Source organism: Zalophus californianus, chromosome 3, assembly GCF_009762305.2.
Source record: "Zalophus californianus isolate mZalCal1 chromosome 3, mZalCal1.pri.v2, whole genome shotgun sequence".
NCBI classification, from domain to species: domain Eukaryota; kingdom Metazoa; phylum Chordata; class Mammalia; order Carnivora; family Otariidae; genus Zalophus; species Zalophus californianus.
In genome coordinates this window covers 70,315,899-70,334,651 of record NC_045597.1, presented here as the reverse complement: position 1 = coordinate 70,334,651, position 18,753 = coordinate 70,315,899, and the positions used below count along the sequence as shown (strand labels likewise).

The following is an 18,753-nucleotide window of genomic DNA, read 5'->3' as shown; positions in this document are numbered from 1 at the left end:
CATATTAAATATTTAGGAGTATTATGCTCATTCTGAGGCTTTTCCAGGCTAAATATTCCCAAATGTTTCAGTATTCCTTGATTGAAATGGTTTCCTGTCCCATTACTATCCTGATGACTTTCCTCTGGACTCACTTCTGTTTTTCAACGTCCTTCAGAAAATTGATACAAATGTGTTATGGCTATTCCAGAGAACAGAGTACAGTAAATAACCTTTAATGAACTAGGTATTAAGCATTTGTTGGTGAAAGGAATATGACATTAACTTTTTCATTAGCTGTGTCACATTATATAGTCTTATTTGATGGCATAGGGAAGGTTTCTCATTCCCAAACATGGCTTTTCAAGGGGTCTGTACTTCAGTCATTAGAAATATTGTTTATTCTTTCAGTCAATGAGATTTCAATTTATTTGTGTTAAGGGTTTTAATTTTTTTCCTTCAAAATGTTTCTAGAGTCCTCTAGTGAAGTATAAGTCAGTTGGTGTAGGTAATATCTTAAACTTTTGAGATACCAACAATACCATTCCCATGAAGACACTAAGAAAGAACTGTGAAGATACCAAAGAATAAATTTTGCCTACCACACAACTTTCCTGGCTCTTAAGGTATTATATTGTACTTACTGATCTTTATGTAATGTTTGCACTTGTGTAAGTTACTTTGTATCTCAAACACCTAAAACTACAAAGGGTCTAAAGCTAACTGGAAAGAGCAGGGCATAGTAAAAACTATATAATCTTTGATTTCACATCTGAAATACAGACCTGCCTCTACTAATATGAATTTCCCTCTTTTTTAAAATTTAAGGTTGGGTTCTTACACACAGCATGTAGTTGGGTTTTACTTTTTGTCCCATTTGACAATCCTTGCCTTTTAATTGAAATGTTTATACCAAAGCTGTCAGAAAGAAATGTTCGCTACATATGTATTTTTAAATGTTCTAATATCCACATTAAAAAAGTAAAAAGAGGGGATATTCATTTAAGTGTTTTGTTTATTTAACCCAATACATACAAAATGTTATTTCAATACATGCAAAATATTAATTCAATAAGTAATAAGTACTTATTTCAATAAGTAATAAATACAATTTATTAACTACATATTTAATATTTTTTGTTTGTACTAAGTCCTCAAAGTCCAGCAATTCATTCCAGCTACATAGCAAATGCTCAATAACCACACGTAGATAGTAGCTACCATATTGGATAATACAGTCTTAAGCAATTTACATTTAATTATCATTATGTTAGATTTATCATTTTGTTAGTTGTTTTATTTAATTTAAACTTCTTTTTGTTCCTCTTCTTCCCTTTTGCTGACTTACTTTTTCTTAGTTGAGTGTTTGCTGTTGTTGTTGTTTGTGAATCCATTTATCTCCACCATTGGCTTATTAGTTATACCTCTTTGTTTTATTTTAAAATTATTGTTCAAGTGTTAATAATATACAGCCTTCACTTAACCACTATCTTCAAATAACATTATAAATTTTTTTCTGTACAGTTTAAGATGACTTTTCCCCTGCCTTGGCACTATTGTTTTTGTACATTTTAATCTATCTCTCTATATATTATAGGCTTATTATAATACATTGCTATTAGTTTTCTTTAATGGTACATTACCTTTGAAAAAATAATAACAAATGAGAAAGATATTTACTCATGATATGTATCAGCTCTAATCATCCTTACTCTTCTGTGTAGTCCAAATTTCCATATAGTTATTGTCTTTTGTCTTAAAAATTGTTTTTAAAAACATTTCTTGTAGTTCATTCTTCTGATCATAAATCCTCTCACTTTTGCTTGTCAAACAAGTCTTTGTTTCCTCCTTTTTGCTAGCTGTAGAGTTACAGCTTGATATTTTTTCTTTATATTTCAACATTTTGAACATGTTGTTCCATTGTCTTCTGGCTTGCCTATCCTCTGAAGAAAAGTCTTCTGTCATTCTTTTTTTCTTTTTTTTATTCTTATCTTTATGTATGTAATGTTTTCTTTGGCTGCCTTTAAGGTTTTCTTTTTATCATGGATTTTTAGCGACTGGATTATAATGAGCCCTGCTGTGCTTTTCTTTGTGTTTCTTTTGCTTGGGATCCACTGAGTTTATTGTATTTATAGGTGTAGAATATTCATCAATTTTGGAAAATGTTCAGATATTATTTCTTTAATTTTCTATCTCCCCCAAATAGATTACTTTTATTTCTGTTAGTAACTACTCATGCTAAAGTAGCTGAATGGACCCCTAAAAGTATGCAGGAGACTGACTTAAACTGCTACTTAACACTGTGTAAAAGAAGTAATTTAGGAAGAAAGAAATAAGGTCTTTTAGTTGCTTTTTTTTATATTGAAGAATTTGGGCTATGCCTTTAACTTATATAGAGAATAGGAACATGATTTTTTGGACTTTATTCCTCCATAGAAATAAAATAATAAAAGGGAATCAATATTATGCAATTTTCAGACTTTTTATATTATTGACCTTGTATTATCATGGTATCTTTATGGTATCATTTGAGCTTATTATGTGACTGGGAAAAAATTGAGTTGAAAAGTAAAAGTGAATGCATTTCAGTCTAGATTATGGAATAAACTTGGAGTTACTCCAATTGAGGACAAAAGTTGAACTGCCTGCCAGTGTTAAGGGAGATATATAAAACTAAAGTGGTTGGTATTGGGGAAACCATACTAACAAAGGTGTTAGCATAACTGTACCAATAAATGACTGATCTTGCTCTTGCAAGGATAGTCAGAATCCCTATTAACTTTATTTTTGTTCAAATTTTTATTTAAATTCTAGTTAGTTAACATATAGTGTAATATTGGTTTCAAGAGTAGAATTTAGAAATTCACCATTTACATATAACATCCAGTGCTTAAGCTCAATGACTCCATAAAGCATAATAACATTTGTATCATAGGAGTCCCAGAAGAAAAAGGGGGGGGGGGGGAAGGGGCAGAAGGCTTATCTGAGGAAAATGTAGCTGAAAACTTCCCTAATCTGGGGAAAGAGACAGACATCCAAATTCCAGGAGGTACAGAGAACTCCCATGAAAATCAACAAAAGCTAGTCAATACCAAGACATATTGTAGTAAAATTTGCAAAATACAGATAAGGAAAGAATCCTGAAAGCAGTGAAGGAAAAGAAATCCCTAACATACAAGGGAAGACAAATCTGGTTAGCAGATCTTTCCACAGAAACCTAACAGGCCAGAGGAGAGTGGCATGATATATTCAATGTGCTGAATGGGAAAAAATACACAGCCAAGAATACTTTTTATCCAGCAAGGGTGTCATTTAGAATAGAAGGAGAGATAAAGAGTTTCCAAGACAAATAAAAACTAAAGGAGTTCATGACCACTAAACCAGCCCTACAGGAAATATTAAAGGGGACTCTTTGAGTGGGAAAGGAAGACCAAAAGCAACAAATACTAGAAAGGAACAGAGAAAATCTCCAGAAACGACTTTATGGGTAATACAAAGGCACTAAATTCATATCTACCCTATTAACTTTACTTGATTGGTAAACAAAAAGGTTTATTTTTATTTATTTTTTAAGTTTATTTTTTTAGTAATCTCTACACCCAATATGAGGCCTGAACTCATGACCCCAAGATCAAGAGTCACATGTTCTTCTGACTGAGCTAAGTAGGCACCTCAAACAAACAGGTTTAAAAGACAAAAACGCTGGATCCATATGTTCAAAGCAAAGTTAATAGCTATTCTTCTCAAACTCTTCCAAAAAAAAAAAATGGAAGAGAAAGGAGAACTTGCAAATTCATTTTATGTGTCCAGCATTATGCTGATACAAAACCAGGCAAAGACTCTGCAAAAAAAAGAAAGAAAAAAAAGAAAATTATAAGCCTGAGGAACTATATTCCTGAGGAACATAAATGTAAAACTCCTCCACAAAATATTAGCAAACCTAATTCAACAATGAAAATAAAAGGATCAATCACTACAATTAAGTGGGTTTTTTCCCAGGGATGCAAGGGTGGTCCAATATCCATAAATCAATGAATGTCACATATCGCATTTACAAAATGAAGGTTAAAAGCCATACCATCATCTCAATAAATGCAGAAAAAACATCTGACAAGTTCAATGTTGATAAAAACTCTCAACAAAATGGGTTTAGGAAGAGCAAAGTTCAACATAATAAAGGCTATATACAGCAAACCCACAACTAAGATGATCCTCACTGGTAAAAACTGAAAGCTTTTCCTCTAATATCAGGAACAAGACAAGAAACATAATACTAGAAGTCCTAGCTTCATCAGTCAGATAAGAAAAACAAGTAACAGGCATCCAAATTGGAAAGAAACTGTAAAACTCTCTATTTGCAAATGACATGATACTATATATAGAAAACCCACCAAAAAACTGATAGAACTAATAAATGAATTCAGTAAAGTTTCAGGATAAAAATTAATACACAGAAATGTGTTGTATTTCTATACAGTAATAATTAAGTAGCAAAAAATATAAATTAAGAAAATGATGCTATTTACAATTGCATCAAAAAGAATAAAATACCTAGGAATATATTTAATCAAGGAGGTGAGAGACCTATACTCTGAAAACTATAAGACATTGATAAAAGAAATTGAAGATGACACAAACAAATAGAAAAAAATACTTCATGCTCATGGACTGGAAGAACTAATGTTGTTAAAATATTCATACTAACTAAAGCAATCTACAGATTCAATGTAATCCCTACAAAAATTATCAATAGTATTTTCACAGAACTAGAATATATAGTACTAAAATTTGTATGGGACCACAAAAAAAAAAAAAAAAAAAACTGAATAGCCAAAGCAACCTTAGGAAAGGAGAAAAAAACTGGAAGTATCACAATCCCACATTTCAGATATACTACAAAGCCATAGTAATCAGAAGTGGCCTGATATATTCAAAGTGCTGAATTGGAAAAACCTGCAGCCAAGAATACTCTATCCAGCAAGGCTATTATTCAGAATAGAAGGAGAGAGAAGAGTTTCCCAGACAAACAAAAACTAAAGGAGTTCATTGAGATGGTATAGGCTTGTAGGCCCCTTGCAGGCCAGGGTCATTGAGGACTGCAGTGAGGTTAAGGACCGCCAGGCAGGCCTGGGCCAGGAAGAGAAAATGTTCTCTTCCCCTTATCTCATGTTGCAAGTTCTGAATGCCTGGATCAGCAGGAAGTGGCTCTTGCCTAGATTAGAGGTGTTCCTTCGTAAGACAAGAACATGCTGTCTCCAGAGGAAGGGTGGCTAAGAGAATTCTTTAATGTATCTTTCTTCAAGGATGTTAGTTTAATCCCATTATGTACTGAAAGTACACATTGTTATGTTTATCTGATTGCTGCAAGTATATAGCCGTGTGGGAAATAAACGACAGCATGCAGTTGCAAGTGCTGCCTTTGCTCTGCATCCCCTGTGTCCTGGTTCTTTCTCAACCCTTACCCAGGGACCCCAACGCACTAGACGTTGACAATTGGCGCCCGAACAGGGACCCTGAAGGACGTTCAGGAAGGGTGAGTAACTTGAGTAAGTACAGGGTTATGGGACAAGGAACTTCTACTCCTTATGTTCGAATGCTGAAGCATTCACTTGCTGTCTATGGCATCACTGTTAAGGTTTTTCAGCGGGTTATGGCTATGGCGGAGGGATCTAAGAAGTCCTCTAAAAAGCCCTCCGCTCCGCCTCTGCCATCCGCACCAGTTTTCTCTCCCAAAAATCCTTTCCTTTCTGCTGCTTTAGCTGAGCTTGATGCGCTAGGAGATAGCGATGATGAAAGTGAGGCTGGTAATTCTGTCTTTGCTTTTCCTGTCATTAGGCCTCCCCCGGTCCAGGGAGTAGCACAAGCACCATATTATGAAGGTATCGGAATAGAGGACATTGGTCGCTTGAAAAAGGCAGTGTCTCTATATGGACCACAGTCGCATTATGTTAAGGAGCTAGTTAATGGATTAGCTCGACATTATAATAACTTCTCTCCTGAAGATTGGAGGGTCCTTTGTAGAGCCCTTCTGAAAGAGCCTGAGTATCTGCAGTGGCAGATGTGGTTTTCTGAGCTTTGTATGGATCGTGCTCGTCAGAACGCTCTAAATCCCAATCCTCGGATACAGGCCATAACTTACCAAATGTTGGCAGGTATAGGTCAATATTCTGATATTGCTGCTCAGGTTAATACCCCTGAAGAAATTCATGAGCAATTGCGGGAGATAGGTTTAGAGGCTTGGGAACGTATCCGGCCAACAGGGGAGCACTATGGATCATGGACTAAAGTTATTCAAAAGACTAATGAGCCTTATGTTGAGTTCTTGTCACGATTAAAACTAACTTTGGAAAGAACTGTTATTGCAGAAGAGGCTAGACAACAACTGTTGAAGTTGCTAGCATATGAGAATGCTAACGAGGATTGTAAGAGAGTTATATTACCCATTAAGGATACAGGAGACATTAATACCTTCATGAAGGCCTGTAAGGATGTAACATCAGAAAGTCGAAAGATGCAGTTGTTTGCTGAAACCATGGCCACTACTTGGCATTCCCTACAATCTAAGCAGCTAGATAACATGAAGTGTTTTGGTTGTGGTCAATTAGGACACCTAAAAAGAAATTGTAGAGGAAAAAAATCAAATCTGCTTTCTTGACCCGGATTGATCCCTCATTACCTTTAAAATTATACATCCTTAATACATGGCAATATCCCACGGCTATACTAGGTCAAAATGAGTTGCCCATTGAATGGATCTATACTAAACATCATTTTTCAAAAAATATTATGCCATATGGTATTCAAATAGCATATTTGATAGAACAAGCTCGAGATAGGGCTATAACCATAACTGGTTGTGATATTATGGACATTATTATCCCCTTGTCCAAGGATCAATTTTCATTTTTGTTACAAAATATGGAAGAACTACAAATTGCTCTTGCGGGGTATGTTGGTCAAATTGATTATCATTTTCCCAAAGGAAAGTTATGGGACTGTCTTCGTAAACAAGAGTTTGTTATTCAAGATATCATCAGTAATCAACCCCTAATTGATGCACCCACAGTCTTTACTGACGGTTCAAAAACTAAAAGTGCTTACTGGACCCCTACTAAATATTGGGTTCAGTATACAGACTTTGATTCAGTTCAGCAAAATGAATTGTTCACCATTACTCAGGTGTTAAAGGATTTTCCCTCTGCTGTAAATATCATCGCTGATTCTGCTTACGCTGTAGGAGTCCTTAAAAATATATACACTGCTGTTGTGCATTCACATAAGTCCAACTTACTTGGCCTATTTTTACTCTTACAACCCTTATTAAGGAATCGGAATGCTCGTATTTATGTGACTCATATTCATTCCCATACTAATCTTCCTGGTTCATTGACACATGGTAATGCTCAGGTGGATGCCTTGGTGTCCTTTGCATCTGCGGAGGAGGAACATAATTTACTACACACCAATGCCGGAAGGTTACATGTTCAATATAAAATTCCATACTGTCAGGCAAAACATATCGTGAAGCAATGTCCAATCTGTAGACCTTTACATCTGCGCACTATAAAAGCTGGGGTAAATCCCCGAGGAACATATGCCAATGAACTTTGGCAAATGGATGTTACTCATGTGGCACAGTTTGGTCGATTATCTTATGTACATGTGGTAATAGATACATATTCTCAATTTATGTGGGCTACAGCACAAGTTGGTGAAACTGCACAACATGTAATTACGCATCTGTTAGAAACTTTTGCTGTGATGGGTTTGCCATCCATTATTAAGACGGACAATGGACCTGTGTATGGAAGTAAGAAATTCCAAGCCTTTTGTAAACAATATAGTATAATGCATAAAACAGGCATTGAGTACAACCCTCAAGGACAGGCTATTGTGGAACGTGCGCATAGTACCTTAAAGTTGCAAATTAAAAAATTAAAAAGGAGGAAAAAGGATCATATATTATCATTTACTCAATCTAATGCGCGTTCTATTTTGATACAGGCACTATTTACACTAAATTTCTTGAATCTTCCGCAGGGAGATATCCTTTCCCGAGCAGAAAAGCATTTCATAGAGGGAGAGGCTGCTCCTCCTCCGTTAAATGAATATATATGGTTTAAACCGGCTGCAGATGCAGAGTGGCAACCAGGGCTATTACTTTATAGAGGGAAGGGTTATGCTTATGTCTCCACAGAGGATGGACGGACCTGTTCCTGGCTCCCCGCGAGATGGATCCGGTCGAGGACCAATTCGAACGGCACCGTATCCCGCCAGACGACGGATGGGGAATCCGGACCAGGATGAGCTTCCGTTACAAGCCATGGCACACCTGAAAATTTATTTTTGGCTTGCACACCTGAAAATTTATTTTTGGCTATGTGTGCCTTACTTACTGTATCATCTTCAGCCGAGGCGACAAATGATACTGCCGCGGAGCCAATGGAATGAGTCAATGGTGAATTATCAATTGATGGCCTGGGGAGATGGCGGCATCGCAGACCCTCGTATATCACATCAGAAATTTCCTGATCATATTCAAACGCACTTATGGAAAATTGCAGCTGCGCTTAAGACTGTTCAAATGTACAATGGAGCTTTTTCTGGCACAGCAAATTCTGCATCAACTTATAACTTCACCATGTTTAAAGAAATGAATGTGACTGCATGTGTGCCTTTACCATATTTGTTTCTGATAGGGAATTTTAGCTTTGATAATGGAATTAACTGTATCAAATGCCGATTATACTCTTGTGTTAATAGTTCTATAGAATTTAATCTCTTATGATTTTGCAACAATGTTCTCATATTTGGGTTCCGGTAAATTTAGAACGACCGTGGGCGCAAAATCCCGTAGACGCCTTGGTTTTAGAATTTTTCAAGAAGGTGTTAAAACGCACGAAACGTCTTGTTGGCATTGTTGTGGCCATTATTTTAAGTCTAATCACAGTTACCACGTTAGCCGCGGTGTCAGGTATAGCATTACATACATCTTTACAAACTAAACATTTTGTGGAAAATTGGCACCGTGACTCTCGGGATCTTTGGCTTTCACAAACTATGATTGATACTCGCTTACAAACACAAATAGATGTCCTTAGACAGACTGTGAGTTGGTTAGGAAAGAAGGTCTTGACGCTAGAGAGGCAAATTTGGCTGCGTTGCGATTGGAATTCCACAACCTTTTGTGTTACCAATTTAAGATACAATGAGTCACAGCATGATTGGAGCATCATCCAAAGATACTTAGAAGGTAACTCGTCAGCGACTGACATGATTAATAATTTACATACAAATATTCAGGAAGTGTTTGGTAGACCCTTTGAGACTGAAGATGCTGCCACGTTGGCCGATTTATTCCTTAAACAACTTGAGGGACTGGATCCTAAAGGTATTATTCAGAGTTTGGGGCACACTGCAGGAGGAATGGGGTTCGTACTACTGGTTATTATCTTATGCTTCATGCTGTTACATCTCTGCTATTTAAAGCCATCACAGAATTCTGTGGCCACCCTCTGGAAGGCAGTTTTATTAAAACAAAAGAAAAAGGAGGGAATTGAGATGGCATAGGCTTGTAGGCCCCTTGCAGGCCAGGGTCATTGAGGACTGCAGTGAGGTTAAGGACCGCCAGGCAGGCCTGGGCCAGGAAGAGAAAATGTTCTCTTCCCCTTATCTCATGTTGCAAGTTCTGAATGCCTGGATCAGCAGGAAGTGGCTCTTGCCTAGATTAGAGGTGTTCCTTCGTAAGACAAGAACATGCTGTCTCCAGAGGAAGGGTGGCTGAGAGAATTCTTTAATGTATCTTTCTTCAAGGATGTTAGTTTAATCCCATTATGTACTGAAAGTACACATTGTTATGTTTATCTGATTGCTGCAAGTATATAGCCGTGTGGGAAATAAACGACAGCATGCAGTTGCAAGTGCTGCCTTTGCTCTGCATCCCCTGTGTCCTGGTTCTTTCGCAACCCTTACCCAGGGACCCCAACGCACTAGACGTTGACAGTTCATGACCACTAAACCACCCCTGCAAGAAATATTAAAGTGCACTCTGAAAGGAAAGGCCAAAAAGGACAGTATGAAGGAAGGAAACACAAAATCAGTAAAAATGAATATTTTGGAATAAAACAGTCAAGGAACTCACAAAGTAAAAGAATGTAAAATATGACACCATATACCTAAAATGTGGGGAGGAGAGGAGTAAAAAATGGTTTCCAAGTTAAATGAACATCAATTTAATATAGACTGCTATATGCAGAAGATGTTACATACAAACTTAATGGTAACTACAAATCAAAAACCACTGATAGATACGCAAATAAAGAGAAATATATCCAAATATATCACTAAAGGAAACCAGCAAACCATGAAAGACAGCAAGACAAGACAAGATCAGAGAAAATATTCAAAAACAACCACAAAACTAGTAATAAAATGGCAATAAATACACATCTATCAATAACTACTTTCAATGTAAATGGACTAAACAAACCAATCAAAAGACACAGGGTGACAGAATGGATAAAAAAAAAAAACAAGACTCATCTATACGCTGCTTACAAGAGACTCATTTTAGACCTAAAGACAACCTGCAGATTGAAAGGGAGGGGATGGAGAAACAGTCATCACACAAACGGATGTCAAAAGAAAGTTAGAGTAGCAATACTTAGACAAAACAGACTTTAAAACAAAGACTTTAAAACAAAGACTGTAAGATAAAGGGACAATGAAGGACCCTATATAATAATAAAGGGGACAATCCAACAAGAAGAAATAACAACTGTAAATATTTATGGACCCAACATGGGAGCACCCAAACACATAAAACAGTTAATAACAAACATAAAGGAACTAATCAATAATAATACAATAATAGTAGGGGATTTTAATACCCCACTTACATCATCTAAACAGAGTATCAATAAGGAAACAATGGCTTTGAATGACACACAGGACCAGATGGATTTAACAGACACATTCAGAACATTCCAACCTAAAATAGCAGACTACATATTCTTTTCAAGTGCATATGGAACATTCTCCAGAAGAGATCATATATTGGCCCACAAAACAATCCTTGACAAATTCAAGATCAAAGTGCTGCCATGCATCTTTTCTGACCACAATGTTATGAAACTAGAAGTCATCCACAAGGAAAAATCTGGAAAGACCACAAATATATGGAAGTTAAATAACATGCTGCTGAACGATGAGTGAGTCAACCAGGAAATAAAATAAGAAATAAAAAAGTACATGGAAACAAATAAAAATGAAAACACAACAGCCCAAAACCTTTGGGATTCAGCAAAAGTGGTTCTAAGAGGAAAGTTTATAGCAATATAGGCCAACCTCAAGAAGCAAGAAAAATCTCAAATAAACAACCTAAACTTATCCTAAAGGAATTAGAAAAAGAACAATAAACAAAACTTAAAACCAGCAGAAAGAAGGAAATAATAAAGATTAGAGCAGAAACAAATGATATAGAAACCAGAAGAATAATAGAACAGATCAATGAAACCAGAAACTATTTCTTTGAAAAAAAGCAATAAAGTTGATAAACCTCTAGCCAGACTTACCAAGAACAAAAGAGAATGGACCCGAATGAATAAAATCACAAATGAGAGAGGAGAAATAAAAAATACCACATAAATATAAACAATTTTAAGAGAATATTATAAAAAACTATATGGCTAACAAATTGGACAACTTAGAAGAAATGGATAAATTCCTAGAAACATATAACCTACTAAAATTGAAACAGGAAGAAACAAAATTTGAACAGACCAATAACCAGCAAAGAAATTGAATCAGTAATCAAAATCTCCCAATAAACAAAAGTCTAGGACCAGATGGCTTCACAGGCAAATTCTACCAAACATTTAAAAGTTAATAGTTCTTCTTGAACTCAAACTACTCCAAAAAATAGAAAAGGAAGGAAAACTTCCAATTTCATTCTATGATACCAGCATTCCCTTGACACCAAAACCAGATAAAGATACTATAAGAAAAAGAGAACTACGTCCAATATCTCTGATGAACACAGATGCAAAAATCCTCAACAAAATGAATTTGCAAAAAACTAGCAAAATGAATCCAATAGTACATTTAAAAAATCATTCACCATGACCAAGTGGGATTTATTCCTGGGTTGCAATATCCACAAATCAACCAATGTGATATATCACATAAATAAGAAAAAGGAGAACCATATGATCTTTTCAATAGACTCAGAAAAAGCATTTGACAAAGTACAACATCCATTCATGATAAAAGCCATCAACAAAGTAGGTAGAGGGAACATACCTCAACATAATAAAGTCCATATATGAAAATCCCACAGCTAACATCATCCTTAATGGGGAAAAACCTAGAGCCTTTCCCCTAAGGTTAAGAACAATACAAGGATGTCTACTATCACTTTTATTCAACATAGTACTAGAAGTCTGAGCCATGGCAAACAAATAAGAAGAAATAAAAGGCATCCAAATCAGTATGGAAGAAGTAAAACTTCCACTATTTACAAATGACATATAGAAAACCTGAAAGATTCCACCAAAAAAGCTGCTAGAACTGATAAATTCATTAAAGTTGCAGGCAATAAAATCAGTGACAGAAATTTGTTGTATTTCTATACACCAGTAATTAAACAGCAGAAAGAGAAATTAAGAAAACAACCCCATTTATAATTGCACCAGAAATAATGAGATGCCTGGAAATAAACCTAGCCAAAGAGGTGAATGACCTGTACTCTGAAAACTATAGAACACTGATGAAGGGGAATTGAAGAAGACACAAAGAAATGTAAAGACATTCCATGCTCATGGATTGCAAGAACAAATATAGTTAAAATTTCTATACTACCCAAAAATTCTACATATTTAATACAATCCTTATCAAAATACCAACAGCATTTCTCACAGAACTAGAGCAGATAGTCCTAAGATTTGAAATGAACCACAAAAGACCCCGAATAGCCAAAGCATTCTGGAAAAAGAAAACAAAGCTGGAAACATCACAATTCTGGACTTCAAGTTATATTACAAAGCTGTCATAATCAAAACAGTATGGTACTGGCACAAAAAATAGACCAATGGAACAGAACAGAAAACCCAGAAATAAACCCACAATTATATGGTCAAGTAATCTTTGACAAAGCAGGAAAGAATATCCAATGGGAAAAATACAGTCTCTTCAACAAATGGTGCTGGGAAAACTGGACAGCCATATGCAAAAGAATGAAACTGGACCCCTTTTTTATACCATCCACAAAAATAAATTTAAAATGGATGAAAGACCTCAATGTGAGTCAGGAAACCATCCAAATCCTAGAGGAGAACACAGACAGTAACTTCTCTGACATCAGCCATAGTAACTTCTTTTCTAGATAGGTCTCCCAAGACAAGGGAAACAAAAGCAAAAATGAACGATAGGGACTACATCAAAATAAAAAGCTTCTTCACAGTGAAGGAAATAATTAACAAAACCAAAAAGTAACCTAGGGAATGGGAGAAGATATTTGCAAATGACATATCTGATAAAGGGTTAGTATCCAAAATCTATAAAGAACATATAAAACTGAACACCCCAAAAGCAAATAATCCAATTTAAAAATGGGCAGAAAACACGAACAGACATGTCTCCAAAGAAGACATACAGATGACCAACAGACACATGAGAAGATGCTCATTATCACTTATCATCAGGGAAATGCAAATCAAAGCTACATGAGGTATCATCTCACACCTGTCAGAACGGCAGAGACCCACTCTCATCCTTGCCCACAAAGGCAGAGTAAGGAACCCAGACTTCCATCCTTGCCATGCTGTAATGAGATGCCCCAAAACACCCTCACTGTGGGGTGCCATCAGAGAAAGCTAAGTATGAAGCTGGGATTTTCATCTCCAGTATATGGTATGAAGGCCCCCCTCAGCCCCAGAGTGTGTGGAAAACACTGTGGGGAGGCTGGAATTCCATTTTCACACAGAAGTAAAGAAGCTCCTCCTCTCCTACACACAGGGATAATGTTAGGGGAGGCCTAGTAGAGAGTGAGGATTTTCACCAAAACCCATTCCTCTGTGATGTAAGTGGAGGCCAAGTGGGGAGCAGAAATGAGACTCTTAACCTCATTGAGAGTGACATCAGTGAAGACTCTTCAGGGAGTACAAGTTCCCACCCTTTGTCAGCAGTAATTAGAAGATTCTCACCTCTTTGTGTCAACAGAAGTCAAGTAGGGAACCTAGACTTCTACCCCACCTGGCAGTAATGCAGCAGGATCGCCTTTCCCCTCTTTTCTTGCCAGAATTTTACAGAGAGAGCCAGCTAAAATGGAAGGTTTAAAAATACCTAAAATATCATAATATTAAAATATCCAGATTTCAGTGGAAACATCACTAGTCTGTCATACAAAGAATCAGGAAATCTAAACTTGAATTAGGAAAACAAAAAACAAAAACACCCAACTAATACATGCAAACAAGATGACAGGAATTTTAGAATTATCTTCCAAAGATTTCTAAAGCTGTTATTATAGAAATGTTTCCATGAGCAATTGTGAATATTCTTGAAACAAATGAAAAAAAAATAGTCTTATGAAAGAAATAAAAGATACTAAATATAACCAAATAAAAATTTTAAAACTGAAAAATATAAGTAAAGCAAAAAACGCAGTGGATGGGCTCAAAAGCAGAATAAAGGGAAAGAAAGAATCAGTGAACATAAAGGTAGAACAATATTAGAAATATCAGAAATTACCCAATGTTAACAACAGAAATAAAATACATTAAAAAGAAAAAAAAAAGAAAAGATGAATTGAGCTTCACCTGTTGGATTATAGCACAAGATCAAACATTTTTTTTTTTTTTTTTTTTTTTTTGTGAGAGGAGTCCCAGAAGAAGCAAAAAAAGAGGGAGAAATTAAAAAAAAGTATTCAAAGAAACACCGGATGAAAATTTCCCAAATTGGCAGAACACATAAAACTACAGATTCAAGAAACTGAGCAAATCCAAAACAGGACATACCCAAAGAATCATAGGTCAAAATACATCACAGTTAATCTTGAAGAAATGACTTCTACTTTTATAGAAGAACTATTTGAATGACTGCAAGTTCTTGTTAACCATCATGGGGAACAGAAGGAAGTGATACAACATTTCTCAAATGCTGAGAGAAGAGTGGCTAAAGGAAGTTCTCTAAACAGAAAGGAAATGATGATAGAAGGACTCTTACCATACCAGAAAGGATGAAAGAATAATAGAAAGAGTAAATATATGGGTAATTTTCCTACTGAGTTTTCTAAATGATATTTGATGGTTAAAACCAAAATTACAGTAATGTCTGGGTGGTTTTAAATGTATGTAGAGGAAATACTTGAGACACATTATATAAATGGGAACAGTTAAAGGGATGTAAAAACAGATAGGGATCTAACTGCATTCTAACTGGTAAATGTCAACACTAGCAGACCATTGTTTTAAAGGTACCCAGGATTTGTTTTAATCAGGTATGGTAAGACACATACATAGGCATGGACATGAATGTCATGAAAGAAGTTTTTATACTTACAGATCCCTAGAAACAGGAGGCTTGGCACATCATGCAGGGCCACATGGGAAATACCCATCATTGGTCAAGAGGCAGAGAAAATGAGGGGAAAATGTGAGCAAGAGCCTTTATCATGGCTTCTGTGGGAAAAGCAAGGTGAAGAAGAATAAGTTTGGAGTGTAGAAGTATAAGAGTTAGATAAAAGAGGTGATGGGAGGTTTGGCTCTGGATTGATTCATTTGCATATGAAAGGCACATGTGCAGGTGAATCATTTGCTTTCTTTAGGAATTAGCAAGCCCTGGAGAGGGCAGTCCATCCAGGAACAGCAAGGCCCCAAGATGTCAAAGCATCAAACACAGAAACTAGGAAACTAGAAAATATGGGTATTATGCAATACATATGTTAGTATATATAACTGAATAACATGAGCAAGAAATAAAAAAAAGGTACAAATAGATTTACTCAAAATCATTATAAGATATCAAAATATCAAAATATTTTCAAGTTACCGAAAGGAAGACAGAGAGTAGAAAACAGAGAAATAAAAAATGGAGGGACTAAAAAGAAACAAAATAGAATGGGAAGAAACTTCTAGTTTTGGCTCCAACATGCAAATTGCTTAGAAGTCATCATATCCAGGCTTACAAACAAACAAACAAAAGTCAGCAAACTGAAAATCAACAAGTTTGCAAAGAACTGACACCTTGAAATCTGGAGAGACAGGTCAATCTAGAGTCACAGATAGGATTTGCTCAATAGGAGATAGGTCCCTATGGAAGCAGAGACAGTACTCTTGATAGACAAAGACTTTGAGGCAACTGTTTTAAATGTATTCAAATAACTAAAGGAAGCCACAAAGAGCTAATGGAATCCGGGGGAGCAATGTACAAATAAATAGAAATTATCAATGAAGAGACAGAAATTATAAATAGGAACCAACCAAAAATTCTTGAGCTGAAAAGTATAATTACTGATATGAAAAACTCACTAGAGGGTTTCAACAACAGATATGAGCAGGCAGAAAAAAGAATCAGCAGACTTGAAGATAAGTCAGTTTAAATCTCCCAGTCTAGGAGAATTCTGGTCCAAGATGGCTACTTACCTGAACTCATCTCCTCCACGGATACACCAAATCTACACCTATTTACAGAGAAATTCCTCCTGAAGAACTGAGGGCTGACTGAACAGATTCTGCACAAAATATAAAGGCAAGAAAAATGGACACTACAACAAAGAGAATGCCAGCCCCCGCCCAGTGCAGTGAACTGCAGTGAGGAGGGACAGTACTGAGGAACCCTAAGCAGATTTGTCTGCCCTGGAGCATAGAAAAATAAAAGCCTCAGTTCAAAAGAGCAACTAGAATACAAAGGAACTAGCCCTAGAACCTTGCCAAACGGTGGAGGAGCTCCTGGAACTCTCTCTGGGTCAGAAGGGCTGGCAAGTACCATGATTTTTGTTCACTCTCCATCTTGATGGCTTGGACTTGAGCAGAATCTGAGCACCCTAACTGGCATACCACATCAGTGAGTCCTAGGACTCTAGAACACACCAGCCCCAGACATCCCACCAAGGCAGTCCCAGGGTGGTATACACTAAGAAACCCATGGTCAGCACTCACTATAGCTCCAGCTACCATGCTACACTGAGACAAACACAAAGCGCCCTGGAACATACTAGTTCCTGTACCACTTTGGCTTCCAAATGGCTTGCTGGAGCACCCCTAGGTGAAGAGTGCCTCAGGACTTCCCAGCTGATTCCTGCTTCGGCTGTTAGCCACATCCCACCAGGGCGTCCCCTGCACAGAGCACCATGGGAACCTCTGGCCCATGCCTTCCTTGGCTCTAGACACCCCACCAGGAGACTCCCTGTACCGAGCATCTTGGGACATTCCAGCTTGCTCCTTCCTCGGCTTCAGCTGTCCTGTCGTTCTCCCCTCTGTGTGGAGAGCCCCAGGACATTCCAACCTGCAAGAACTTCAGCTTTAGCTGTCCTTCCAGGGCATCCTCTGTGCAAAGAGCCCTGGAATTACCCCAGGTTATGCCCACTTCAGCTACAACTGTCCTGCCAGGGTGATCCCTGCTCAGAACACCCCAGGATCCCCCAGCCTGTGCCCTGCCTTGCCTCCAGCCACCTGCAAGGACACCATCTGTGTAGAGAGTCCGAGAATATCCCAGATTATACCCACTTCAGCTTTAGCACTTTAGCTTCAGTGGTCCTTCAGGGTACCCTCTGCACATACAGCCCTGAAAACCCCTAGCTTATACTTACTTTGGCTAGCCTGCCAGGACATCCTCTGCATGAAGAACCACAGGATTGCCCTGGCCAATGCACACTTCAGCTCCAGCCATCCCACCAGGGCAGCTCCAGGTCAGAGTGCCCCATAACCCATGCCACCCACAATTCCAGCTAGCCAGAGAAAGTAACCAGGCACACACAGCCTACACAAGAAATGACCATACACAAGACCATTGTTTCAAGTCTAGAAGTGGACTATTACTCAGCCATCAAAAAGAATGAAATCTTTCCATTTGCAATGATGTGGATGGAATTAGAGTGTATTATGCTAAGTGAAATAAGTCTGTCAGAGAAAGTCAAATACCATATGATTTCACTCATATGTGGAATTTAAGGACAAAACAGATGACATAGGAGAAGCAAAGGAAAAATAAAATAAAATAAAGACAGAGAGGGAGGCAAACCACTTTTCTATAGTTAAGAAACTCTTAACTATAGAAAACAAACTGAGGGTTTCTGGAGGGGAGGTGGGTGGGATGATGGGCTAAATGGGTGATGGGCATTAAGGAAGGAGGGCACGTCTTGTGATGAGCACTGGGTGTTATATGTAAGTGATGAATCACTAAATTCTACCCCTGAACCCAACTCTACACTATATGTTAACTAACTTGAATTTAAATAAAATCCTGGAAGAAAAAAAAAAGAAAAACAAAAAAAGAAAAAAACCTACAACCATGATTACTTTACCAGGCAAGGTTATCATTCAGAATTGAAGAAGAGATAAAAAGTTTATCAAACAAACAAAAGTTAAAGGAATCACGGACCTGTACCTCAGAAACAAATAATACATTATATGTTAAAAAAAAAAAAAGAAGATAGCAGGAAGGGAAAAATGAAGGGGGGGAATCAGAGGGGGACACGAACCATGAGAGACTATGGACTCTGAGAAACAAACTGAGGGTTCTAGAGGGGAGGGGAGTGAAGGGATGGGTTAGCCTGGT

The 18,753-nt window shown here is 37.1% G+C and overlaps 1 protein-coding gene across 2 annotated transcripts; it reads left to right on the top strand.

Annotated features, from left to right (window-relative positions):
• The first annotated feature begins 5,042 nt into the window (after positions 1-5,042).
• LOC118356788 (endogenous retrovirus group K member 7 Env polyprotein-like) lies at positions 5,043-9,918 on the top strand. Of its 2 annotated transcripts, none has more exons than XM_035726474.1 (2): positions 5,043-5,512; positions 8,177-9,918. In XM_035726474.1, the coding sequence occupies exon 2, from the start codon at positions 8,764-8,766 to the stop codon at positions 9,547-9,549; it is 786 nt and encodes a 261-aa protein (XP_035582367.1). In that variant the 5' UTR covers positions 5,043-5,512; positions 8,177-8,763; the 3' UTR covers positions 9,550-9,918. Both variants share the same exon structure in this region, with proteins under 2 accessions (XP_035582367.1, XP_035582368.1).
• The last annotated feature ends 8,835 nt before the right edge of the window (positions 9,919-18,753 follow it).

What these genes read in the sequence shown, in the direction of transcription:
- LOC118356788 (XM_035726474.1), top strand. Translation starts at nt 8,764, where the DNA reads ATGATTTTGCAACAATGTTCTCATATTTGGGTTCCGGTAAATTTAGAA.